The sequence below is a fragment of the Botrytis byssoidea genome (genome assembly GCF_014898295.1).
Source record: "Botrytis byssoidea strain MUCL 94 chromosome Unknown BBYS_001, whole genome shotgun sequence".
In the NCBI taxonomy this organism is placed as follows: Eukaryota; Fungi; Ascomycota; class Leotiomycetes; order Helotiales; family Sclerotiniaceae; genus Botrytis; species Botrytis byssoidea.
In genome coordinates, this window is record NW_024065842.1 from 681,694 (window position 1) to 707,719 (window position 26,026).

The 26,026-nt window shown below is 43.7% G+C and overlaps 10 protein-coding genes across 10 annotated transcripts; 7 read left to right on the forward strand and 3 right to left on the reverse strand.

Annotated features, from left to right (window-relative positions):
* The first annotated feature begins 415 nt into the window (after window positions 1–415).
* EAE97_000203 (uncharacterized protein) lies at window positions 416–2,527 on the forward strand. The gene is made up of 5 exons (XM_038870713.1): window positions 416–1,189; window positions 1,237–1,615; window positions 1,674–1,791; window positions 1,858–1,925; window positions 1,986–2,527. The coding sequence occupies exons 1-5, from the start codon at window positions 1,001–1,003 to the stop codon at window positions 2,459–2,461; spliced, it is 1,230 nt and encodes a 409-aa protein (XP_038738074.1). The 5' UTR covers window positions 416–1,000; the 3' UTR covers window positions 2,462–2,527.
* Window positions 2,528–3,093: 566 nt separating this feature from the next.
* On the forward strand, window positions 3,094–4,611 carry EAE97_000204 (uncharacterized protein; the record flags this gene model as incomplete). The annotated part of the gene is made up of 5 exons (XM_038870714.1): window positions 3,094–3,300; window positions 3,377–3,503; window positions 3,584–3,707; window positions 3,758–4,233; window positions 4,292–4,611. The coding sequence occupies 5 exons, from the start codon at window positions 3,094–3,096 to the stop codon at window positions 4,609–4,611; spliced, it is 1,254 nt and encodes a 417-aa protein (XP_038738075.1).
* Window positions 4,612–5,046: 435 nt separating this feature from the next.
* Window positions 5,047–5,253, reverse strand: EAE97_000205 (uncharacterized protein; the record flags this gene model as incomplete). Its single annotated transcript, XM_038870715.1, has 1 exon — window positions 5,047–5,253. One exon carries the CDS (start codon window positions 5,251–5,253, stop codon window positions 5,047–5,049), a length of 207 nt encoding a protein of 68 aa, XP_038738076.1.
* A 759-nt stretch (window positions 5,254–6,012) lies between these two features.
* Window positions 6,013–7,096, forward strand: EAE97_000206 (uncharacterized protein; the record flags this gene model as incomplete). Its single annotated transcript, XM_038870716.1, has 2 exons — window positions 6,013–6,099; window positions 6,152–7,096. The coding sequence occupies 2 exons, from the start codon at window positions 6,013–6,015 to the stop codon at window positions 7,094–7,096; spliced, it is 1,032 nt and encodes a 343-aa protein (XP_038738077.1).
* A 629-nt stretch (window positions 7,097–7,725) lies between these two features.
* On the reverse strand, window positions 7,726–8,227 carry EAE97_000207 (uncharacterized protein; the record flags this gene model as incomplete). Its single annotated transcript, XM_038870717.1, has 3 exons — window positions 7,726–7,756; window positions 7,818–8,071; window positions 8,147–8,227. 3 exons carry the CDS (start codon window positions 8,225–8,227, stop codon window positions 7,726–7,728), a joined length of 366 nt encoding a protein of 121 aa, XP_038738078.1.
* Window positions 8,228–8,485: 258 nt separating this feature from the next.
* Window positions 8,486–8,941, forward strand: EAE97_000208 (uncharacterized protein; the record flags this gene model as incomplete). Its single annotated transcript, XM_038870718.1, has 1 exon — window positions 8,486–8,941. The coding sequence occupies one exon, from the start codon at window positions 8,486–8,488 to the stop codon at window positions 8,939–8,941; it is 456 nt and encodes a 151-aa protein (XP_038738079.1).
* A 762-nt stretch (window positions 8,942–9,703) lies between these two features.
* Window positions 9,704–14,845, reverse strand: EAE97_000209 (uncharacterized protein; the record flags this gene model as incomplete). The annotated part of the gene is made up of 2 exons (XM_038870719.1): window positions 9,704–14,407; window positions 14,462–14,845. The coding sequence occupies 2 exons, from the start codon at window positions 14,843–14,845 to the stop codon at window positions 9,704–9,706; spliced, it is 5,088 nt and encodes a 1,695-aa protein (XP_038738080.1).
* Window positions 14,846–16,088: 1,243 nt separating this feature from the next.
* On the forward strand, window positions 16,089–19,352 carry EAE97_000210 (uncharacterized protein; the record flags this gene model as incomplete). The annotated part of the gene is made up of 8 exons (XM_038870720.1): window positions 16,089–16,158; window positions 16,220–16,362; window positions 16,409–16,576; window positions 16,635–16,805; window positions 16,859–18,183; window positions 18,231–18,313; window positions 18,365–18,671; window positions 18,731–19,352. The coding sequence occupies 8 exons, from the start codon at window positions 16,089–16,091 to the stop codon at window positions 19,350–19,352; spliced, it is 2,889 nt and encodes a 962-aa protein (XP_038738081.1).
* A 954-nt stretch (window positions 19,353–20,306) lies between these two features.
* On the forward strand, window positions 20,307–21,850 carry EAE97_000211 (uncharacterized protein; the record flags this gene model as incomplete). Its single annotated transcript, XM_038870721.1, has 3 exons — window positions 20,307–20,615; window positions 20,673–21,710; window positions 21,770–21,850. 3 exons carry the CDS (start codon window positions 20,307–20,309, stop codon window positions 21,848–21,850), a joined length of 1,428 nt encoding a protein of 475 aa, XP_038738082.1.
* A 361-nt stretch (window positions 21,851–22,211) lies between these two features.
* EAE97_000212 (uncharacterized protein) lies at window positions 22,212–25,968 on the forward strand. The gene is made up of 3 exons (XM_038870722.1): window positions 22,212–22,761; window positions 23,039–23,438; window positions 23,504–25,968. Exons 1-3 carry the CDS (start codon window positions 22,463–22,465, stop codon window positions 24,329–24,331), a joined length of 1,527 nt encoding a protein of 508 aa, XP_038738083.1. The 5' UTR covers window positions 22,212–22,462; the 3' UTR covers window positions 24,332–25,968.
* Window positions 25,969–26,026: the final 58 nt, after the last annotated feature.

Here is a 26,026-nt window from a genome sequence, read left to right on the forward strand (position 1 = left end):
GTTCTGGCCACTCAAACAAATACCGGACGCAACTGGCATCCAACCACATATAATTACGAAGTTCGATTGATTTAACCATGTACTAGTGTGAAGATTGCTGAGGAAATCAGACGACTGCATTTGTATTTCAGAACTTAGCGAAATCGAACTGAATTTTGCATACCAATACGAGGAGCCTTGGCTGAAAGTGTTGTAGGTTAAGCGAGTAGTCAAACACTACCTAAATACAAAAAGCCGAAATCTGGAGATTTAGCCAGCTTGTGAGATCCGCCTACATTCTCCGGTATTAAAATATACTGCCGATCTTCGGAAGTGGAGAACCAACAGTTCATTTAGATATCAGCTCAACCCTTTTCTTCAACAAACATACAGAATGATTTATACATTATATTGAATCGATGTACCTGCTCGATTCCGCCTTTTCCTTTTCTCCAGATAGCCATACAACACGACTAACTACCTTCCGGATTTAAATTCTCGTACAGAATTCCATGTAGCAGGGGAGTATTTGAATGGTGTGGAACAAATCCTTCCTACGGCGCAGTTCGGGGCAATGATCCTATTCGTTAATGGCATACAGCCAAAGCCAATGATGAAGCTGAAGTTATACTACATTGCCATCCGAAATTTAGTATTCAGGGGGCTAGAGCTATTATACACCCACACTCACGAGAAAATTTCCTGGATACTGATAAGCATGCACTTCTATAGTATGTTAGGCATGGATTTTACCGACAGGAAGTTGATCCAGCATCTCCCTCTATCCAATATAGATCAAATTTCATTATCTCCAGGCAGAAACCTTTGATGTTACTTCACAACTTCATCTTGATACCCCCAGTAGCCCCTCACTGTTAATCTCGAATAAAGCTTTCCCCATCCTCTCATGCAGAAGTCCGAATTTTTTCCTTCCCCCTCCCGAATTTCCACATTTCTTACGACAACACTTATCACTTGAAGTCAAGAGGTCCCAATCTTGTACTGAGCTGCATAATACACCATGTCATCGCTGCCATCACATCTCGGACCAGTCCCCCAAGATGGAGACATTGACCTTTCACCATTGATCTTCCGTTTGAACCTCAGTCTGCTCATTATTTCCACCCTCGTCCTCATCTTTCGACTGATTGCTCGAGCGCAAGGAGCTTGGAACTATGGCTGGGATGATTGGACGATGTTACTTGCTTGGGTGAGATCATCTGCTGATACAAACCTGAAGCGTTACTAATTATGTAGATATTTTCAGCAATAAAATTCGGTATCAGCATAGCCGCAATACACTATGGCGAGGGAAGACATATTTACTACGTCCCGGTAGCTGAGGCCGAAAGAACTTTATACTTTGTCTACATCTCCGAATTCATCTCCCTTCTTGCTATCTGCTTTGTCAAAGTCTCTGTGGCTCTATTTTTGCTACGAATTGGAAACCTTAGGCGATGGCTTAGGCTATCGCTGCTAGCAAACAGCGCTTTGCTTGTCGGATCAACCTTTGCGTTCCTTATAGTTCTCCTTGTACAGTGTCGACCCATCATCGCGAACTGGAATCTACTTGCCAAGGCACATGCAAAATGCATCAGTCCGGACACGTTGATAGATGTCTCGTATCTCACAACCGGTATGGTGGCACCTTTCTACCATTACTAGAATTCAATCGAGGGCTCACCATTTCATAGCAATTTCGATACTGACAGACCTTGTCTGTGCCGCACTTCCATTTCCAATTTTATGGGATCTGAAGATCAGCCAAAGAACGAAACACTCAGTACGCCTTGTAATGTGCCTAGGTTTCATGTAAGAGCTAATAAATTTATCGCACTAGCAGTAATATACCACAGAAGTTGGCTAATACTATACCAGTGCAGCAATTTGCGGAATCGTCCGCATCACTCACGTCAAAGACTTAGCTGGAACAAATGATCCTACATGTAAGTAGAGCAAAGCGTCCTTGAGTCTAGACATCCTCGAATACTAACGAGCAATGCCAGATTCGAGTGTACAACTTGGACTTTGGACCGCCGCGGAACTATATACGGGCATCATTGTCGGATCATTACCACCATGCAGGAAACTGTTTATAGTATTTTGGGCAAAGGCTACGAAGACGCCGCCGCCTGATGAGAATACAATTGGTATCCAAGGCTCAGGATCCGGCCGCAGTATCATACTGCAGAACCTTACACGCGTTGGGCGTGCTTTTACCAGAAGCAAAACAAGTCCTACCAACAGCACCAAAGACCAAGCATCACTCGGAGTCGGGTGGCAGACCCTTGATAATAGGCCAGAGATCAACGGCTACACTGCTAGCGATCGGAGTATTCGGCCTCTGGTAGAATTTCAAAACGTGGGAAATGTAGAAGATGGTGTGATCTGGAAGACGGTAGGTGTTACAATAACAGAGGGCGCCGCGAAATCTAAAGATGAGGCTGATAGAAGAGTAAAAGCGGCAACAAGTGACCGGTAATAAGGATCCAGGGATAGTATCTCATTGGACATATTCTAAGATAAAATTATGGCTCTTTCCAATGCTTTAATTGGAAGAATGATCCGTGCTAATAACAGTATTGACCAACAAGTAATTTCGTATCCCAGGTGGGTGGTACTGTAGATAATTGATCTGATTAAACGCCTTTCCCTTTTCAGTAAATTGGAGAAGATAACTCGAATGATAAAACATTACTAATCTGGGCTCCCTTGGACCCTCAACCGCTATATTTGGGTGTATCTTACGCATGGGGGCCTGTTTTAGGCGACACTGCGTTCAAATAATTCAACTGACTGACTCTATCCAATTACATGGGGGATAGAGGTTTCGTACAACAAGCAACTATCACTGAAATGTCCGCAAAAAATGAGCTAGCCTATGACATGTAAATTGATTTGTATCATCATAGTGTGCTTCGGAAGCATCGGCAACTCTCACTGCTTGGTTATTGCCCCCCCTTCCCCCCAATCTCTTGCAGACTGATTTTATCCGGGCTGCATGCTACCTGACATACGGAAACTTATAATAGCTATCTTATCTCCAAGACGAATCAAAATTTCCAACCCGATTTCTCCAAAAATATTCTCAGCAGTGAGCAATAAAACGACAAAATGCCATTATCGGCAGCATCAACGCTTGAACCCTCAGCCAGCATAGCAGCCGAATGCCTGGACGGAATAGAAAGAATTTCAGGAGTTTTAGACTCTTCTACACCTGAGATGACATCGCTCGAGAAACAAGGGTTACTGTCTGCGGCGAAACAGCTTGTAGAGAAATTGGAGGGACCTGAAATTGGGATTTGGAAAGTTGTCTTCGGAGTCAGTAAAAGACTTTCGCTCATTCATTATAGATAGCGTGCCAAGATAATTTGCTAGACTGCTAACAACTTCATAGCCTCAAGCAAATGCGGCGCTCAGATCAGCTATTGAAATGCGAATATTCGAGGTCTTTGAGAGCAATGATGAGTCGAGAAATGCTGATCAGCTCGCGGGGCAGACTGGAGCCGAAAGATTACTACTAGGTGAGATTTGTATCCATTACACTAGTCTTCACCTCATGAAACATACAAAATGCAGTGGCGTAGACCTAACCATTAGGCAGTCCGTGTCATGAGAGCGCTTACTTCCGTCGGAATCTTCACAGAAGTCGGCGAAGAGACATACGCCCACAACATGCGGTCGAAACTATTCACTAATACCACCTTTCGCACTATGATGCGCGGAATGTACGTATTTTCTTTCAGTCCAGCTCGATTCATCAATTGACGACAGCAAGGTCCTCGATCATGACTCCTTATCTCGTAAAGTTGCCAGAGTATCTCTCTAGCACCTCCTTCCAAAATCCAGGCACTGAGGAAAAAAATCTGTTTCAGTACGCTATGAACACCGAGATGAATTACTTTGACTGGCTACATACCCAGCCTCGCGATCTAGAGATCTTCAGCGCTGCTATGCAAGCTTCTTCACAGAGAAGTCAAGGTGCCGCGGCAAAGCTCGTGTCCTCCCAATTTCCGCTATCAGATGTTTTAAACTGCAGTACCAAGAAGTCCGAAGAACTGGAGGAAGAAAACGTACTGATTGTTGACGTTGGTGGGGGACGGGGCAAAATTTTGAATGATCTTAGAGTGGCAAGGCCAGATTTACAAGGAGGCATGATTGTGCAGGATTTGCCCAAGGAGATTGATGGGCGAGAGCCGACCCCCGGTATTAGAAGTATGGCACATGATTTTTTCACTCCTCAACCTATTAAAGGTATGTGGCACCCAAATACTGCACTATGCCTCTATAAAATATCTGATTTCCAGAGAAGGGGCGCACACCTATTTCTTCCGCCACATTTTCCATGACTGGCCCGACAATGCCTGCATCAAGATTCTCCAACGAACTATTCCCGCTATGAAGAAAGGATATTCGCGAATACTAATTGTAGATTCAATCTTACCCGATATGGGTGCTTCTCTATTTGGATCTCTTCTTGATATCAACATGATGCCGCTTTCGGGCATTGAACGTACAGAGAAACATTGGAAGAAGCTTTTGGAAGGAGAAGGTTTGAAGGTAGTAAATATACAGTGGCCTGCTACTGCTGGGGGAAGTCGAGATTGTGCTTTGGAGGCTTTATTAGAGTAGAGTAAGGTGCCACTATCACCTACTATCTTCGGCTTTAACTCATTTGGCCTCTTATTACTCCCGCACGGAAAATATAGGTTAAATTACTCAAGAACAGAATATAAAAGCATCTTTCTATTAGCAATTTCAGAAGGGGACCCGCAAGACTTCTCGTGAGCGAGTTGTATAGTCATTGTAAGGGAACGAACACTAGAAAGTCAAAGACACTCAAGAAAAAGATATTGATAGATACAAAATTCGCAGAAACTACTAACCGTGCTACCATACTTTCAAGACAGAAGTGGAGAATTTCAACGATGAAATAGAAAGTGGTGAATGAGATTCAACAATCTCCAATAATTACATACACAGAGAAAATGTCCAAAATAAAGATGCAAAATCTCGTTATTTCCCCAAAATCTCAAGCTTATTAAATCCCTCAAAGACCATCAAGAATCAACCATCAACGATCGTACCGTCCACAACCTCAAAATTACAAACTAGATTTACATTTATAGCATCTATAAGAGCCCCATTAACCCATTCCAGATCCAACCATGTGTAGGACTCCAAACCCTCCGGGCATATGGGCACATCAATCTCAGCATCAGCAGTTACAAGCATCAGTTCGTAACACAATGCTCTCCACCAAATTTTCCTCATTATGATGTGGCAGTGGTATACGAGCCGAGACCATGCAAACCCTGCTTCATCGATGCTTAGATTGATGCTACTTCGTGGACTAGAGACTTGAGTGTTTGAGTAACAGGGGAACGGTGGAGACGATTTGCCAAGTAAGGTAGATTGAACGACGTTTTGAAAGCTCAATTTGTAACAACAAACATCATCAGTAGAGCCCAAACACCCTTATATGCAGGATAGGAACTATTATCTTATTGCTTAATGAGCAGGCTTTTGGGAAGAAACGTTGTCCACTAGGTAGGTTCCGTTGATTTCTCAGATGCGCTCAGCTATGGCCAATGTCTTCGATTTTATCAAATTATACATGTCAACGAACACGAGGAGAGGGATAAAGATATCACTTTGAATGTTCACCCCTCTCATGAACAATTAGGGTAGCTAAGTCTGGCCTAGAAGCGAGTTGGAGACGAGCACGACGTGGGAAGACTAGACTAGTGAATGATTAGCGTGCACAGACCACAAGGCTACAGTAATGGCCGAGGCGGCGGCGGCGCAATATGCATTTTGAACCTCTACATCAATTTCTACCATAACGCCCATCGTCTAGGACTCACGATCACTTTATTGAATTCTCCGGGGTAAACTTCTAAAAGATATCACGGACATCTCGATACAAAATCCGCAACTGAATCTTGCTTCCTCGCAATATTATAAAAGTTCAACTTGGTTTCGAACTTACGAAACGTCCAAACCTTCCAAACCTTCATTCAAGTCTACAAGATGCCGAAAGCAGAAGTTGGATCAACGAAGTTTCTGAACAACAAGTTAAAATCCAAAGGTCTTCAGCGATTGCGATGGTACTGCCAAGTATGTGTATACTTTTCGATGATACTTATTAGCCAACTAACATTATGAACAGGCTTGCGAGAGACAGATGCGCGACGAAAATGGCTTCAAAATGCATGTACAATCTGAGTCGCATGTTCGACAAATCCTCCTAATCGGCGAAGATCCTAAAAAATATATCAACGATTTCAGTAATCAATTCCAGCGTGACTTTCTACAATTGTTACGAACATCTCATGGCGAAAAACAAGTCAATCTGAATCATTTCTACCAAGAATATATTAGCAACAAGGAGCACATACATATGAATTCAACGAAATGGCCATCTTTGACAGAGTTTGCCAAATTTCTAGGCAGAGAAAGTTTATGTCGAGTAGAGGAAACGGATAAAGGTATACAAGTAGCATGGATCGACAACTCACCCGAAGCGTTAAGAAGGCAAGATGCGATCAGAAAGAAAGAGAGACAAGACAAGGGTGACGAGGAGCGGGAGCAAATGCTTATCAGAGAGCAGGTACGTCGAGCAAAGCAAGATGCCGAAGCACGTGGGGAATCAGAAGCGGATGAGCAAGAACGAGGCCTTAAAAGAGAGGAAGGAGAGAAAATAAAGCTTAGCTTCGGTGCTAAGCCTGTTGTGTCAAACCCTGAAAGCAAAAATATTGAGCTAGAGGAGAGCAAGACGCTGGCTGGTGACGCGCCTTCTCTTGAAACTGTGAAAGACGAGGACAAACCTTCTGAGACACCGACCACTGGTGATGATAAAATCACAGAATCTTCAAATCTAGAAGCAGCGCCATCAGCACCAGCCAAAGTTTCCTTAAAGATGGGATTCCAGAGCAAACCAAAGAACGTCTTTGCAGCGGCTAAAAAGAATGCTTTAGGCGGTAAGAAGGCCCCCGTATTTGAGCAGCCGAAAAAAATGAGCGAGGCAGAGCGTATCATGAAGGAAGAAATTGAGCGCAAGAGGAGCAGGGAGCAATCAAATGGAGGACCATCTCATAAACGACCACGATTTTAGTTCCCTAGCGATCATGAGGGTTGGCACTGCACGGAGTTATATTTATAGGCACTTTACGGTGGAAGGAATATGGCGTTATATTTGATACCACATGCATCCGTAGTAGAGCCAAGGCAGGATGTCCCTATTTTTCAAGGAATTTCTGTTCGGCTTCATTGATTGTGTGTCAATGATTTTACTCGGCTCTCAGAAGTCTACATTCTTCCACAAATGGTCGTGAAATAAAATCTGTTATAATATATCGGGCAATTGATACTGCTTGATTCAACCAGACGCTTCAGAGCTTTTCCGCGTCTCATTTCTTTGTATTTGTTCTTATACCATGTCCAAACTCCTTTTAACTCCTTCGCGCTACGAACATTATGCACCCTTTGTCCGGATCCAAATTCCTATCCCATAAAGCGTAGTTGATCTAATGAAAAATCAGCAAAGTTCATGATGACTGTAGTCCTAGTATGCTTGGCGAAAGACGACTCTAGGGCAATGATGTGCTTGTCTATGGCTTGGTCTTTCAAGCTCCAAGATAGGAAATACTATATAAGTTGCCAAATATCATATTGACTCCTCATCATCTCGTTCCCAAACGGCGAAAGCTCTTACCTTGACTTGCAAACCATCTCTCAAATCTCCTAATCCGCTTCAGTAGCACTTCCATCTCTCCTACATCCATATTAGCTCCAATTTATCACATAAACCCCCATTCCATCACAGAACAACTCACGGAATATATTTGACCCTCGCCTCTTCCTCCATTGTCGAAACAATTTCTTCCGGCAGTTGTCCATTGACTTTCGTCGCATAAACACCTCTCACATATCCATCCAGCCGCTGCCATTTCGCGACCCAAGATTTGGATGGATCGGCCAGTGTAATGAGACCTTCAAAGACTTGAGATGTGCAGTCGATGATCGCTTCCATAGATCCTTGCAGATGGAGGAAATCTTCGCAGTTGGGGCACCCTTCTCGCATAAAACGCTGGAAGGTTGTATGTTAATTTTGGACTATCAAGTAGAGATGAGAGGGAAGAATGAAGGGAAGGTAGATGCGTACGTTTTGGGTCATGACGACTGAGCAGACCATGCATGCGCGGAGATTGCGCTGCTGATTAGGGGGTACGTAGTTTTCAGTCATTATATTTGTTGTGATGTTTTGGCTGGAGTTGGAGTTGTAATGAGAAGGCTTCCAGAATTGAGAGGGCTAGGATTTATATAGTTGAAAGGGTTGAGATTGTCCGAAATGTCAAAGAAAGCTGCAAGGCTGAAAAAAGCTTGGACCAGCCGTCTAAAAAAGTTGACACGGCTGAACCTCCTCCCTTGTATCTCGCCAGGACTCTGAACATTGATATAAAAATTACAAATTTGGAAATAGCTTCCTTCGAGCGGTAGAAAAATGGTTCAAACTGCTGGAATAACCGTAGATACTCCAATGCAAGAAGCACCCCCATCATCTATCCCCTCAAAACGCAAACAAAATAGTCACGAGCACAAAGCCATTACTATCACAACACCACTTTTTTCCTACATTCATCTGGAACTTCAGACCTCATCTTTCAAGAAGCCACAGCTAGATGATATTACAGCAAAATCATATATTACCTCAGCACTGTTGCAATTTCTGGGACTCCATGGCTCTGCTATCTCTATTGACATTTTGAAGACGGAGGACAAGGATGTTTGGATCAGAGTCATGAGAGAGGATGCTAGTGCAGTGGTTGCAGCGTTGGGGGGTTGGATTAAGAAGTTGGGCAATGGGGATGAGCAGGCGGGGTGGAGGGTGAAGGGGAGGGCAAATTGGCTGGGAGGCTTGGTGGGAGAGCGAGATATTGAGGAGGTTTGGAATAACTGAGGATTCTGGAGGCTAGAGCAATCTTCCTTTACTTTTCGTCAATAGCGAGCTCTTCCACAAGCCTGGGATTCTAGCTTTCAAAGAAGAGAGCTTCTGGATAAAATTGGCGTTGCATCGTCAACAGAATCTGTTACAAGAAAGAATCGGACACAGTACATGTTTTTGTCGATTGCGACACGAAGCTTGCCTCCCTAATAAGCATGACAAATCCGATATCCAAGTATCAATGCAGGAGTTTCTATGCTGACTGAGCAAGTCATTGAATTCAAAGTCTCTGGAAAAGTTCATGTCCTGGGTTCTGGAACATCGGCAAAGAAGACTAGAACTCTGCAAATGACTTCGTGTCAATAAGGTCGAGCCCGAAGCTTTACATGCAATGTGCGCACACAGCTACGTTCGCTTTAGTCGGTTGGGGGGGGGGGGGTCACGAAGCATTGAAAATGGGTTCTACCACGCAGTCATACTGAAATTCCCAATGAAATTGATTTACAGGCAGAGCAGGTAGCGATATCCATAGATAAATACTCAATTTAGATGTTAAGCTATGTGAAGGTGTGTTTATAAATGGTCACTGAACAAAAAAAGCTCCATCTTTGCCCATAGAGGTTTAACAACCTAATTAATGTCAAGCTGGACTCCCATCATCTCATAAATGTCTCTTCCAGCCCATAAACAAAAGAAAATAAGATAAAATAAGATAAAAACTTTTGTGGTATTTCCCAATCATTTCAGTCGTTTCAACCCAACGCCCCACATTTTATATTAAGCCCATCTTGAGAAGTCTAGACTATCGACCATTGGCTCGTCCCCAATCGTGTCCTTATCCGCTTCTGCTGTAGACATAACCGACGATTTTTGAGAAATAGCGTCAACTGAACCAGATAGAAAACTGAAGTTGGCGACAGAAGCCCGGCGAATACTAGTCATACTCTCGCGGGCCTTGGCATCGGAAACTGCGCTAGTGGATGTACCTGGTGGGGAATTATGAGTAGAATCAGATCGCTTTGGTGCATGCTTTGCCCTCAGCCGATTGATCTCACGTAGGCGATTGCGCCATGGTGAAACGTGTTCTCCACCCTCCCGATTTGCCCAGACCGAGGAAAACACTGAAGCATTCATTGCTAGCAAACGAATAAACTCCGGCAAATTCCTCAGACTGACAATTTTCATCTCAGCAGCAGGGGAAATTTCCGGGAATCCAGGTTTGCTCATGACCTGAACTTTGTAGTATGGATCTTTTCGCAATTGTCCTTGTCGTGGGTCTCTAGCAGCGGTGAAGGAGAGACGGGATTCTGGAGCAATAACAATGTTGACATAGTTGAAAGCAGATGGAAATGTGTCGTACTTGAACGGCAAGCCGGAGTTGTTGAAAATGATATTCACATAATCATTACCAATATGTTTCTTCTTTTGAGCACACTGTGGATCATTCTCAAGATCTGTCGGCATCTGTGTTGTCACGTGAAAAACGATTTCAGAAACCCGATCTCTCCAACAGAATACCTTCTCTCCATCCGTACCGTATAGTGTGTCAAGACCTTGAGCATTGAACTTGGCCCCCTTGAGTTCAGTCACTGTCGCAAGCCCTGCAAGAAATGTATAGTACTCCTCACTGCCTGTAATATTGGCAAGTATCTCGACTTCCTGTGTCTGCTTGTCACCGATATAAATGACACCAACTTTGTGCCCATCCACGGTAAGATTGCGATCCAGAGCCTTTACAGCACGCCTGGTCATGTCATCATCGGGAAGAGCGATTGGGCGCGTGAACTCGGTGCCCTGCGGAATTGAGGCGGTCAGTTGTAGGAGGAGGTGGCTAGGGAGAACAACATTGGCATTGGAGTGCTTTGCGTCGCGTAAAGCATCGGTGGAGAGAGAGATCTGGTGAGGAGGCGGCGGGCTGAACTTTTCGCGAACCATATAACAAGAAGTACCTGACGGATGGCGCTTAGTGATTTGGGCCCAGCCTTTGTGGGTAGCCTGTTCAATGGTGACAACACTATGACCAATAATCCAGCGCTTTTTCAGTATTTCACCATATAATTCTGGGATAAAGTCTGGATCGGCAGAAGATTCGTCCACATCAGCATAAGCAACTCTTTGCATATAGTCCAAGGTGACTTGTGCTTGCTCATCAATTCTCTCCTTTCCATTCGCATCAGTCGAAACGAGGTTCTTAGCAATCCAACCAACTTGACCAGCGCGATCAGTGAGCTTCAAGGATAGAAACCAGAAAATGATAACATGATATGCAAGAGCATATACATACTGTGGCAAATCATCCGAGCTGCTTGCTTGCACACTTGAATCCACCGAATTACTCTCTGTTGAAAATGGTCCCGAGGAAACTCGAGCTCGGGGTAAGTTGTTTTTCGAACTGCTATCCTTGCTCGGCTGATCTCGTACATTTTGAAGATATCGGAAACATACAGCGAAAACAGTTCGGTATTCCTCTTCTCGAAAGTTGGCATATAGTTCTGGGAGTCTTGACAAACAAGCCAAAAATTCTAGTATGTGAATTGCGACATGTTGTTGAGTGATAATCTGCGACATTTTTTGAAGAATGGTGACAAGAGCTTTTCTAGTCGATCCAGGAAGTTCATGGCAGCAAATTGAAAGGGCATGGATGCAGCATTTTGCAGCTCGCTCCCACGCACCTACACCTTGTAAGAAGGTCCTAACGATTTCGTCTTCCTCAGCTTTAGAAAATTCTCGGTTGTAACTTGTGACCATTGTCAAGACATGAAAGAGACAAATGGCCACGTCAGCTTTGCGCAATCCAGATGATACTGGGGGTTCTTGAAAACTACTATCTCTGATCAGATCGCATAGCAAAGATCTGAGCTTCTTTATCTGGGGAATTGATGACTTAAAGAGGGCTTGGTTGGTCAACTGAGATGGCAGGTGAACAAGAATATAGCTGTAAACTTCCCAATCACACCCGCCATCAAGGAGCTGACAAAGAACATCGAGATAAGAGTCAATGCCCAAGACAGTCTGCACGAGTGGCTGGCAAGGGTTCAAGTTATCGCTGTGGTCAGGCCCTTTCTCTTCAGTATCAGTCAGATCCGGATGGGCAGACTCGATAGAGGTGTGTGAGAGATCATCGGGAGCATCTACCGCTGAATCCTGTTTGTTCTCCTGTATTGGATCTGATTCAGCGATGGTCTCTCGAGCCGCAGAGTGTTGTGAGTTCTCTTGATCAGAAATCAATCCTGCAGCATCCAAATTCTGCGCAATGAACTTCTGATCTACATCTTCAATTATTGAAACTAGGCGTATAGTAGCATTGCCATTTGTAGTGTCTGGCAAGGCGTCGGCGTCTGGTGACATCCACATCTGGTGGTTACGCTGTAAAGTTCGATTCATGCCACTGCCTAATCTGAAACTCTGTTTGGGAAGAGACTGTGCTTGACCTCCTGACGTACTTCGAGATAGGCGAGAATTAGATTCATCCGCTCGAGCTAATCGACTTTGCTGAGCGGCTTCATCTGCAGCGTGCTTCTTAGCTAGAGATTCAGCTGTTCGATAGAGAGAAGCGGCTAAAGTATCTGACTCTGTGAAGGACGTAAGGAAAATTCTGTTCATCGCGTCTGCTCGAAGCCGAAAGAACATTTTTAGAGCAGATATGCGAGAGTCTGTTGGGCAGTCAGAAGCTTGCGCGATGGCGAGTAATTCTTCAAACACCCGTAATGACTTAGAGACATCCGTAAACATGGTTCGCATGAATATTTGAATAAAACCTCGCACAACGATATTGGAAGGGCTGTGCACAATAGGAGGTGCGGCATAAGAAGATGAAGACTTGCTCGACAATATGCCATGACGAGTACCTGGAGGCGATCCAAGAGGTGATTGCATTCGGTCACTGGTGACCACACTTCTCATAATGTCTACAGCATGTTGGAATAAACTGTCGTCCAAAGTTTGTTCGGCCATCACTACAGCGAAATCAATGAATTCCTGCAGTATTGCAATATCCTTCTCGTCTCGAACATATCCCAAGACTGTCATCGCAAAAGCCTCGAAAATCTCCGGTTGATCAGTGACGCTGACAATAACATATACATCTGTCACAGCTTTCAGAGCGTGCAGTCGAATATCAGGTGGGCGGGACCGATCAGCAAGGAAGCCGCCAAGAATCAGGTCAATGTTCTTTTTCCATCGTAAATCCGATGGCGAGCAACATTTGTAGTCTATGAAATGGTCGATGACTAATCTTGCGCAAGTGTCTGGAAGATAGGTATGAGATCTGACGAAAAATTCAATGCAGTCATCTTTCTGAACAAAGTTGGGTGGAGGTGAGTCTAATAGTTGCTCGACGCGCATAATTAGACCACCAATCAGTTCCCCCATTTTTGTTATAAACTTTTGCTCGGAGGTTTCGTCTTTTGAAGGGGGACCTCCATTGATAGTATTGTATATCTGAGACCGATTCGTAACTGGATCTGGAATACGCCTAGAGCAGCTAAACACAATCTCAAACATTGGTGACCAGTCTTCGTCAAGCACATTCTGCATAATTCCACCTTCATGAGTGAAAAGCGAGTAAATCAGCTGCAAAATATCGCAATCAACTGAGGTACGATCGAGCTCAAGAACCTTTCGCAGAGATGCCATGAGAAGCGTGAATGGGACCAAGGGGCAACCATTCTTTGCGTCCTTTGCAAGTAGTTTCTCCAATGCCGATATAGCACCTCTGACCTCTTTAACATTCTGGCAATATTGCTTATCATCGGACTTGTCTAACAGAGGCTTTCCAACAACTTCCATCAGTATTCTGACCATTGTGAGCCCGTGATGGGATTTGCATAAGTTGCTGATACATCTCCAGGCGTCTTGGTGCACATTCCAAAGAGAGCTATGTATAGAGCATAACACCTTCACAACTGGCTGAAGCTTGCTATCTGGAATATCTCCATACGTTATGACAGCGTCAAACAATTGATTGCATGCTTTGAGATCCGCCTCTGTAGCAGATGATGTGCAGATCTCAAGAATCTGAGAAAGAAGGTCGGATGATGCTGAATCAGTCACAATGTTGGAGCTGAATTTGATGATATCCGCAATGAAGACAAACAAAAGAGCTAGATTAGATTCCTCATCTAAAGGCAGTTGCTCTTTTGGCAGGGAGCTCTGACGGGTAGCCTTCTTGCGTGAGATTCGTTCTGCTGTAGCTGCAGACCAAGTATCCTTCAGCCATGTCGTTAGTAGTGGGAGTAATTTATAATGGAAACCCGAGAGATCTTTGCCGTGTCGCGATAGTTCGATCAACGATACAAGCTGCAGGTTAAAATCTTCTCTGTTTGCAGGATGACTTAATACTTGGAAAAAGCTTGCTCTCTCAGGATCATTCGAGGATGTACATTGAACGCAAGCGGTCAACAATTCGAACCCCGCGATTCGCGCTTGCTGTGGCTGAGTTGGTTCGATTAAATCTTTGCCTGCAATAAATATCATAGAAACCTATTAATAAAAAATTAGCAAGCGGCAAATAATATCTCGATTCAATCTACCAACATTTTCCAGGGGAAAATCAATCACAGCACGGCGTAAATGTTCTGCTGCGCGAATGCGATCTGCAAGACTATGCCCCGCTTGTAGCTGTTCAAGGGTTGGCTCATGGTTGAGTATGCCTCCATGGCTAAGCTTTTGCGGAATGCTTCCATTGTCGAGCTGTAAAGGACCTGTTGCTGGAGATTGCGTACTTGGACTTTTGGTAATTTTACCGCCAGTCAAGCTTTTGAATACACTCGCAATTCCGCTAGAGCTCCTTGGTTCTGGCGTCTGAGCTGCATCCCTGACAGGTGGAGGCATAGAAGCTCGAGGGTTGGAAACTCGAGGATTTCTTTGAACTCGAGAATCTGTTTCGGAATTCCATCTGTTAGTAAATGGGGGATACATTTTGGACGCTTCTCTTTTAAATGTTTGAATTGCAGTGTTGTGTGCGGATCATGCAATCGAAGTTGACGAAAAGAAAATAACAAGGCAGCAGATGCTTGTAGAGCGCCGAGACAATGATGTTCCCAGATATTAAGGCAACCGACAGCTAGCTCATTTTTTCAAGTGCTCTCTAGTATTGTGTATGGAGAATTTATATTGGGTCATGGTAACAAGATGCACATCAGTAGAGAAACTCGGGACCTATACACTGTAGGCCATTCTAGGTTTAGCTCCATGAGATATGATAGATGAACATTGATAGTCAGCTGATGAGAGACTTCAAGCCCATACTTCTTTATCTGGGCTCAATAACAAAAGCTTGATTCTGATAAAGCCATTGCAGTGAAAATCGTAAGGGACGTCTGATATATCTTGTACGAATTATCAAATTTAAGCAATGTATGCACTTATTCAATCATAGAAATTGATGCTGCATAGTGAAAGAGTGATGGATGCGTAAAGTGAAGCAGCTAGAGCAAGGCAAAGTCCCTGAAGTATGGCGAATGAGGAGTGAATGGAGTAGAGCAGTGACAGCAAACTGAACCTCAAAAAATAGGATGTGAGGTGTGGATGAAGTGAAGTGGCTATTCAAATGCGAAAAATCGAACTTTCGGAGATAGGTAGCATACACACCATAAGTATCTAGGAGCCGGCTAACACACAGACATATGTCCGAAGTACCTAGTATTCATCCGAGAAGGGAGTGCAGGATGGACTTCATCAATATCCTCTCTAAAATTTTGACTTCACTCCCGAGGCTATCAAAGTGTTGCCAGGTCTTTAAGGCTACAAGGCTACCAATTTCAATCAATGAAGCACATTGATGGTGATGACACTAGTCCTCAATGAGGGAACCCCTCGGTTTCCTTCAATAACTAGATCAGATAAGAGTACCAAACCTCAAAATAAAGATATAAGGGGATGATAACGAGCTTAAATGGAATCTCTGGGATACAACGAAAACTCCACGTACATCTTTGGTTCTGGTTTCGAATAGCTCATGAATTGGTTGTTGCTTTAGCTGAAATCAAGGAATCATTCTATAAAGGTCTTTCTGTGTTCCTAATAAATCGGTCTCGGATTATCTTCACCTCCGTCTCTCCATCCTTTTTAGGTTCTAGAAAGTTTACAAGCAAACATTATTCTGTGTCAATCACCAGCTCTTGATTTCTATTTATTAGATCTTCACACGGTCTCTTTAAATATGTCTTCAGATATTCAAACAGTTGCAGCTCTGCTTCAAGCTACCTTGGACCCAAGGCAGCATAAGCAAGGTTTGTAAACTTTTTTTTAACTCATATTTATAAAGTAATTATTATTGACTGTTTTGTACAGCTGAGGCAGCCTTGAAAGTAGAGCAGGCCAAACCTGGATTTTCTCTCCTCCTCCTCAACATCGTTGCAGCCGATGACCTGCCAGTTAATACGAGGCTCTCGGGAGCTCTATGCTTCAAGAATTTCATTAAGTACAACTATGTGGTAAGTATCTTGCGCTAATTCCCATTCTCTGCTAACAAATCTTCAGGACGAAGAGAGAAACTACAAGCTTCCACAAAATGAAGTTTTCACGATAAAGACTGAGTTGATTGGCCTCATGGTCTCGGTCCCAAACAGTATACAAGCCCAACTAGGAGAAGCTATCAGTATCATCGCAGAATCAGACTTCTGGGACAGATGGGATACATTGGTCGATGTTAGTCACTTGCGTGCCGAATCAGTTTCGTATCGAAGTATTTACTGACTCTATGCAGGACTTGGTTTCCCGTCTCACTCCCAATAACGCTAAAATCAATAATGGTGTACTGGAAGTCGCCCATTCAATATTCAAGAGATGGAGACCGCTGTTCGCCTCGGATGCTCTATACACAGAAGTCAACCACGTACTATCAAAATTTGGTCAACCTTTTGTACAGCTTCTGGCGGTAAGATCCCACTCACTCAGAGGTGTAGGCACCAGCTGATCTATTTTTCACAGAGCACCGACCAGCAGATCCAAGCTAATAAGGATAATAAAGAGGTTCTGAAGCAACATTTTGAGACAATGAACCTCTTGATGAAAGTTTTCTTCGATCTTTCTTGCCAAGATCTCCCTCCTATCTTCGAGGATAATATCGGAGACTTATCGAAACTCTTGCATAAATACCTTACCTATGAAAATCCTCTTTTGGCGACAGACGACGATTCTGAGTCGGGACCTCTCGAGTTCGTGAAGGCTGGCATATGTGAGGTTTCGACACTTTACATGCAGAAATATGAAGATGCATTTGGAAGTCTTTGCGAGCCATTCATTACAAGTGCTTGGAGTCTGTTAACAACCATTGGACCTGAAACAAAATTCGACATCCTTGTTAGCAAAGCATTGCATTTCTTGACCGCAGTTGCTAGTCTTGACAAGCATGCTCAAAATTTCAATAATGGCGAGATTCTGAGTCAGGTGGTTGAGAAGGTCATTCTGCCCAATGTTAGCTTGAGAGAAACGGACATCGAACAATTCGAGGATGAGCCCATCGAGTATATCCGAAGAGATCTGGAGGGCTCAGATGCTGACACCAGAAGACGAGCAGCAACCGACTTCTTGCGCAAGCTTCTGGAGAAGTTTGAGCCACTTGTGACTGATGTTGTTGGGAGATATATTAAGCATTATCTTGACCAATTCTCCCAAAACGGTAGCGATCATTGGAAATCTAAAGATACCGCCGTATATTTGTTTTCGGCTATCGCAGCGAAGGGTGTCATCACAACAGGACAAGGAGTCAAAACCACAAATCCCTTGGTGAACGTTGTCGACTTTTTCCAACAGAATATTGCGAATGATCTTCTTGCGGAAAGCAACGTTGAGCCGATTTTGAAGGTTGATGCTATTAAATTCCTTTATACGTTCCGTAGTCAATTGACCAAAGATCAATGGAAAGCGGCATTTGAACCCCTGGTCAAAAATCTAGGTTCCTCGAACTATGTGGTTTACACTTACGCCGCAATTACTGTGGAAAGAGTCTTGTTTCTCACAAACGATGCAAACCAGCATATCTTTGGGAAGGAGGATGTATTGCCACTCGCCGAGAGCCTTTTAAATCACTTGTTCCATTTGATCGAGAAAGATGCCGCACCCGAGAAAATTCAGGAGAATGAGTTCCTCATGCGCTGTGTTATGAGAGTGCTCATTGTCATTAAGGACGGCGTTATTCCAATAGCAGATAATGTTTTGCAGCACTTGATTAAGATCACTCAAGTCATTGGCCAAAACCCTAGTAACCCACGCTTTTACTACTATCACTTCGAAGCCTTTGGTGCTTTGATCAGGTATGTGCACAAATTCTTTCCAAGATTCATTTGCTAACTTGATAAAGATGGTCGGCGCCTTCACAACCCGACAAACTTGAGAACGATCTGTATCCTACCTTTGCTGGTATTCTCTCTAGCGATGTTCAAGGTATGCTCAATATCCACTCAAAAAGGGGATCCTGCACTAACAATCATCAAGAATTCATGCCCTATGTCTTCCAACTATTCGCCGCTCTTCTGGAAGCCAACCCTTCCACGACACTTTCCGACTACTACAGAAACTTGATTGCCCCAATTCTAAGTCCTACCCTTTGGGAGTCTCGAGGAAACGTGCCAGCTCTGACTAGATTGCTTTCCGCCATGATCCCCAAATGCGCTGCTGAACTTGTAGCGAATAACCAACTCGAGCCAATACTTGGCATCTTTCAGAAGCTTATGGCCGGAAAATCAAGAACTGAGCTACAAAGTTTTGATGTTTTAGAAGCGTTGATTATTTCATGCAATGTGTAAGCAACTCTAATTCCCTTCCTAACATACCAATTGTTTCTGTTCTAACATGTGATAGCTCTGCCATTGAACAATACTTCCCTACGATTCTAAATATCATGTTCACACGCCTTAACAGCAACCCTCCCGAAGCCTTTAAGCGTCGCTTTGTCCGTTTCTACCATCTCATATCATCTAAGGATCAGCAAGGCCTTGGTGCAGATTTTTTTATAAAGCAATCAGATGCGGTGCAAGACACCGTATTTGTGCCTCTGTACTTGACCATTATCCTCCCAATCACCCAGCAATTCCCTCGGCCACTAGACCGCAAAATCGCTGTCATCTCTTTGACTAAGACCCTGACCGATTCCCAAGCGTTTGCCGTTAGATATAAGAAGGGTTGGTCTAAGACTTGTGAGGCTCTCCTCAAGTTGTTGGAGAACCCACCACTACCTGTCACAACCGATGATGTAGTGGCTGAAGCAGATGTCGACGACTTAAGTTTCGGAGTTGGATTTACACAACTCAACACTTGCAAGAAGGTTGCAGTTGACGAATGGCCAGAGATCACGGATGTAAAGCTTTGGGTGGGATCATATCTGAGGGAGGCAAATCAACGACACGACAGAGCAATTTCAGGTTACGTCAACGAAAGATTAAATTCTGAGGCCAGAAGTCTTTTGGTTGAGTATATGCAGTAGGATGAAATTTATCACGCACGATACGAAGGTGACGAAGTAATATGGAGGGTTTGTACCGATAAAGGAGCATTTCAGCGAGGCAAGCGAAAATTAGGTAGATTGGTTTCCATGATTCCCACAGTGAGTAGTATTGAGAAACAAGATGCATTACCATGACAAATCTTTGTTCAATATATGAATTATTGCAAGCAATTGCCTGGAATCTAGAAGTACTTGCCATTACGGGGATATGAAGCAATCACTTGCACATAAATGCCTTGAATTCTGAGACTAGAAGCAGTATTCCTCGTTACCTGCCCTTCTGTTAAATGATAAACCACGATCACACACATATCAAAGGCTGCTTCAAAAACTGTTTGTGCTCAGAATGTTGGCTGTCTTTGTGGAGCAAGTCATTCCGATGGAGAAAATTCATGAAATATGTCTGCATAGGCTCCAGATTTTGGACTCCATAACATTTTTCAACGCCCACTTCATGCCTAATTCAGATTTGGCAGTAACCTTGGAAGAGCTTTCTAGTGTTCCAATAAAATCTGAAAATCAAACATTCTCTCGAGCTTAAATGCTGATCTAGAGAAAATTACTTTTCATTTCACGCATAGATGAATTCGATATATATCAAGCCACACGTGACCATAAAATTCGAGTTAATCCGACAATTCAACAAAATCCTTTCCATTTGCTACAACAAGTGCTCGAAAGCGTTCCCAAATAATTTTTCTTGAATATGACAAATAGGTAGTTAAACAATTGTATTATTTTCGAAAATCGGCAAAGAAACACAATCATTAGAAGCTAGGAGAGTGAAAAATAGTGCTGAATATATTTAGGGAGATAGATTAACTAGCCCTAGTGTCCTAGTGTGATAACCGAACCTCGATTTTGAATCCTTTGGTGGTGGGGTTTAAATTTTTATTCTGCTTCGACGACGACTCCGAGCAACTTTACAGCATCATGAGCGCCTTTCAAAACGGCGGCATCGCATCGCGAGCCTTAGACGATGACTCCGATATTGAGGAGGAGGCTCTTGCCAACGACTATAAAGAACAGGTTCAATATGAAGGCATGGAAGAGTTGGAGCAGGTCAACTCGATGAGCATGGCACAACAAACGGATGATATTCAGTCGAGACTTGCTGCTGCTGCACAGCCCTTGGACTTTTCTGCTCCTTTGGAAGTCAAGTTTGCAAGCTACGATAATTATTGTAGTTTGTTTCACTTCATTTTGAACTCCGACGGGCCAGTTGACCTCGAACCACCATCGGTAAGTTCTTTGTTCGTTTATCGACAGACTCGCATGGGACGCTAATTATAGCTACAGTACTACTGGGCTTGGGATGTTATCGACGAGTTCATCTACCAGTTCAACTCTTTCTGCTCGTACAGAAATCGTGTCGCACGTCAAGGTACAAATGAAGAAGAAATTCAAATCCTCCGCGAGGCGCCAAACACATGGGGATGTTACAGTGTTTTGAACGTTTTATACTCTCTCATTCAAAGATCGCAGATCAACGAGCAACTAGCTGCCATGAAGCGCAATGAAGAGCCTATGGCGGTCGCCGGTGATTATGGTTCGAAGCCCTTGTACAGAATGCTCGGATACTTCTCCATCATTGGACTATTGCGAGTTCATTGTCTCCTCGGTGATTTCAGTCTCGCCTTGAAAACACTTGACGATATCGAGCTTAACAAGAAGGCTATGTTTGCGCGCGTCATGGCCGCTCATTTCACTACCTATTACTATGTAGGATTCTCATACATGATGATGCGCAGATACGCAGATGCCATCCGCATGTTCAGCCACATCTTGATCTACGTTTCAAGAACCAAGAACTTCCAAAAGAACGCTCAATATGACTCAATCTCCAAGAAGAACGATCAAATGTACGCTCTCATTGCCATCTGTGTGGCTTTCCACCCAACCCGTCTTGACGATACCATCCACACTGCTCTCCGCGAGAAGTACGGTGACCAACTCCTCAAACTTCAACGCGGTGGACCAGAATCTCTCCCAATCTTTGAGGAGCTATTCCGCTCTGCATGCCCCAAGTTTATCTCTCCTACTCCTCCTGACTTCGACAACCCAGAATTAAACGTTGACCCTCTCGAGCACCATCTATCTATCTTCATGGATGAGGTTAAGACGAACATGTGGAGCCCAACTGTGAAGTCCTATCTCAGATTATACACCACCATGGATGTAAAGAAGTTGGCTGGATTCTTGGAGGTTGAACCTGAGAAGTTGAGGGGTTGGTTATTGGTCAACAAGCAACGCAGCAGACAAATTAGATGGACTGATAATGGATTGTTGGACGGAGAAGTAGTCAACTCTAACGATCTCGATTACGCTATGCAAGGAGTAAGTCTTTCAGAAAAAAAAACCAATGCCAAATACAAGATTGTTAATAAAATTTACAGGATCTCATTCATATTTCTGAAGCAAAGGTCGGCCGCAAATTGGTGGACTGGTATCTCAGAAACCTTACTCGCACATACTAAAATACCTTTCATGCTTTTCTCTTGACAATATTGCTTTCAACTCTATGGCATTGGTATGGCGTACTGGGGGGTGGAAAAGACAAATCCACGAAATGGCTTGTCAAAAATGGACGAAGGCGAGGAGCCTTACAAGTAGATCAAAATAAATTATGAAGTAAACCCCATGTATATGTATATGTTTCTGTGCTATTCCAGAGTGAAAGAGTACCCATGATTTTACGATCACAGCTGTACCTGTCGTAAGCAACTCACAAAGCTGAAAGGGAAGGCGCGACTATCTTGGCATTCAGCATGTCTCATAAAGACTACTAATAACGTAACAAAATGCATACATTAATTGTTGATTCACCCATACCTTACTCGATTAACCAGAATCTTTCGACTTCAGTATCTGGGCATGAATAATAAATATTTAAATAATCCTAGTACGACACCGCTGTTTCTCGCCTGAAGCCTAGAACGGACCACTTCATCCATCCACTTTGACAAATCTCAAACCAACAACCTCAAAGTTCTTATGCTCACCTCATTCGACACAAGCATTCAACAATTACTATAAAGTCGCCTGGAAAAAGACCAGATGTCTAATTTATAATTGAACAATAACTCACCATGTCGGCACCTACTTCCCCGCATTTTAGAAGCTCAGATTCGCCATCCCCCAAATCTCCCCTTTCACCAAATATTTCTGCGCCAACAAATTCGGACTATTTTTCTTCTCGAAAGCTTAGATCTATCACAGAGCATGTCCAATATGATCATCCGCCTAACCAACGGCAAAACTCTATGTCGAGCATATCCTTTAGAGGGGGTTCGAGAGGTCCGCGGCCCTTGAAAGACGGGAAGGGTGGTAAGGGAAAGAAGACGCTGACTCGTCCTCGTCTGAGGGGCTCGAGTCCACCTCCTCCACCGTAAGTTGTGTCCCATTTCCTTATTCTTTGTGCGACGATGTTTGGTTTCAAGGGAAGGTGGGAATAGGCCGTACCATCAAATAAAAGGATACTTCATAATGTCCCACGCTTTCCTCCCCGGATCCTAGCGGCCGAAATCTGGGGGCGGGTGATCAACCCCACTTGGTTTCTATATCGCGCAAGAGAGCTCTCTATGGTTGATCTGGATCTTTATTATATTACTACCCAATATTTCTTTGTGATACTTGAATCTGACACTAATGGCTCCCAACAACAGAAAATTTAAAGGAAAAGTCTCATTTGATAGTATTGGATCGCTATCAGAAGACACAGAGAGGAATACTAGAAGTTACACTCAAAACTCTAAACATGAGGGATATCAATACAAACGTTCCTCGAGGACTTTCATGGTCGGCATAGATGAGAATTCTTATTCGGATATCGCTTTACAATGGATGCTAGAGGAGCTCGTCGACGATGGAGACCAAATTATCTGTTTAAGGGTCGTTGATAAAGATTCGAAGTTGATCACCGACAGAGCCCTGGAGATCAAGCAATATCAGCAGGATGCAAGAGAACTACTTGATGCGATACAAAAGAAGAACGATGATAATAAAGCTGTCAGTATTGTACTGGAGTATGCCATAGGGAAAGTCCATACAACTTTCCAAAAAATGGTATGTTTGGACTGTTCGATGTTCGCAGATAATTATCGCCACTTACTAACCACTCGGGTGTTCAGATCCAAATTTACGAACCTGCGATGCTCATCGTTGGAACTCGGGGGCGAAGTCTTGGGGGGTTCCAAGGTTTGATGGGAAACAGAAACTCGTTCTCAAAGTGGTGCTTGCAGTATTCGCCCATACCAGTCGTTGTCGTAAGACCCACGGATAAAAGGTTAAAGAAGAAGCAAAAACGAGATGCAGATCCTGCACGTCAAAGTTACACTCGCATTCTGCAAGAGAGCGGGGTTAGCGGACATGAAACATCAATCGTTGCAAGCAATCTCGAGAGCGCAACTGGTCCCCTTATTGAAGCGCACGCAGTAGCAGCTGCCCTTGGTTTACCAGCAGAATTTGATCCCACATTGACGCCATTCACCCTTGAAGGTAGCCGACCTCTCAAAAAGATAGATTCCGGTAAGAGCGAAGCGACAAGCTGCACCAGTGGGTTCGATTCTCGGCCTCAGAGTCCGGAGATGCTTGTGAAGAGTCCTAGATCTGCACAGCTTGATAGTCCCATTATGAGCGGGGATGATTCTAGTGACGGAGAAGGGGATGATGATGAAGGAGAATTCGAGGCAGTGCCTGGACACTTGTTACTTGGCAACGACGATATCCCTCAGCCAAACCCAGAAATTGAAAAGAAGAAAAAGCTTCATGAGATGGAGCTCGAAGAGGCAAAAGCTCTAGGCCGAAAATCTTCTACTGGCTCTACTGACAGTGTTGATCCAGATGGTAGAGGCGAGGGAAATCGACTAGCCGGCCCGGGCGAATCTTTATACGGAATATCGAATGGCGAATACCACTCCTACGAAAATGCTCTGTTATTGATACCTTCCTTTATTTAGCTGAAATTACTTTGATGACTTTTGGAATTGCTCGCACTTGAGCAAGCTTGTATAGGGAAAGTGGGAGGTACGACGGAGAGGAGGGGATGGATGAACTTTTATGAATGAAATGAATATTATGACAGTAATGACGAGGTTATCAGGTTCAATTCGGTATGGGAATGGGAATGGGTAAAGGATCGCATCCATGCTTCGGTACATGCACAATTGGGAGGTTGCACAGCTTGTCATGGTATGAAGGAAGGGCATATCGGTAGGAGTTTTTGGTCTTTTTCTCTAGTACAAGCGACACTTTTAAGTTATGAACGACATCCTTACATTATGGTTGCACCAACAATTTCAAAACAGTGAAACCGAAGCCGTGCTGTTTGTCAATGATGTTAATTTCTGTGTTGGATGGACGAAGAAACTTCGAAGTTAAGGCGCTTCATTGTGCTATTCAAGTGCGAAGTTGGGTCTGACAATTAGACATACTCTGACGCTCCTGAATAAGTTCGTAATCAGGCAGAATGTGAGCTCGCCTCTATATCTTCAAGTGTCGTCGCTACATAGGCCTGAGGTCTAGCCGTAGCAGGTTATGATCGATCGACAGTATGCCGAACGGACAACATTGAAATGATAAATGTAGAGATGCATCATATATCAACGCCTGCAAGGCGTTGAACGTCGTAGAGTCAAAGTGCTGTTTTCGATTGATGTCTACGCTTCACTTTGTTTACTAGCTTTCTCGCGCCACTATAGGGATATTTGAGGCCTATCTGAAAATTCTGGTGCATTTTTCATTGGCCTTGTCAGCTTTCTGTAAAGATGCTGAGTTCATGGACTTCGACATACGATGCTCGATCGCTTTGCAAACTCCATAAATGTTCTTTGCAGGGACTTTTTCAGAAGCTTCGACATCGTTTTTGCAAAGAGGTTCAACTTTCACGCGCATATTGCTAGAGTGACGCGTGCAATGATATGGGTAGGAGAAAATGTGTTTTATAGTCGTTGCAATTCAACCGTGAAAAATTTTCGCAATCTGGAAACCATCTGGACACTTGAATCCGCAAGCCAGTTGGGATAATCAATTCATTATATTATGTGTATTTTACCTGTACTACTAAAGAAGACTTTGATGTCTTGCTAGTCTAAATTGTTGCATACACCGGACAGAATTATGCGCTTCAATTTGCGCAAAGTGAATGCATCACTTTGGACTGACTTCTTGATATATATCTTTTGTTTCAATTAAATCCCTACCTTTCTTCCAAACAAATACCACTCTTTACTTCTCTCAAATACGACTACACCTATACTCCCTCTCTCCTGCAAAAATATCTCATCTCATCCCATCTCATCCCCCATCTTCCCGCATCCACCCACTCCCCACCCACTAGAAGTGAATATAACCTCACCCGCCCGCGTCCCCCTTCCAGCCAACCACATTCCCCAAAAGTAAAAAAAAATCCCCTCCTCCGAAAATGAAGAAGAAAAAAGACAAAAAATTAAGGACGCTCTATGCAACGAATCCTGGAGACCCCTTAATTTAAACCAGGCGAACTGATTCTTCAAGAAGACAATCACTTTATAGTCTTGTTAAGCAGAGGTGCCGTTTTACGGGCATGTGCATACTCAGCGCGTTACCACTGAGCCAGCATGGCATCTTTTGTTTCTTGGATGTGGGAGAGGGAGGGGTTGGGGATGATATGGGAA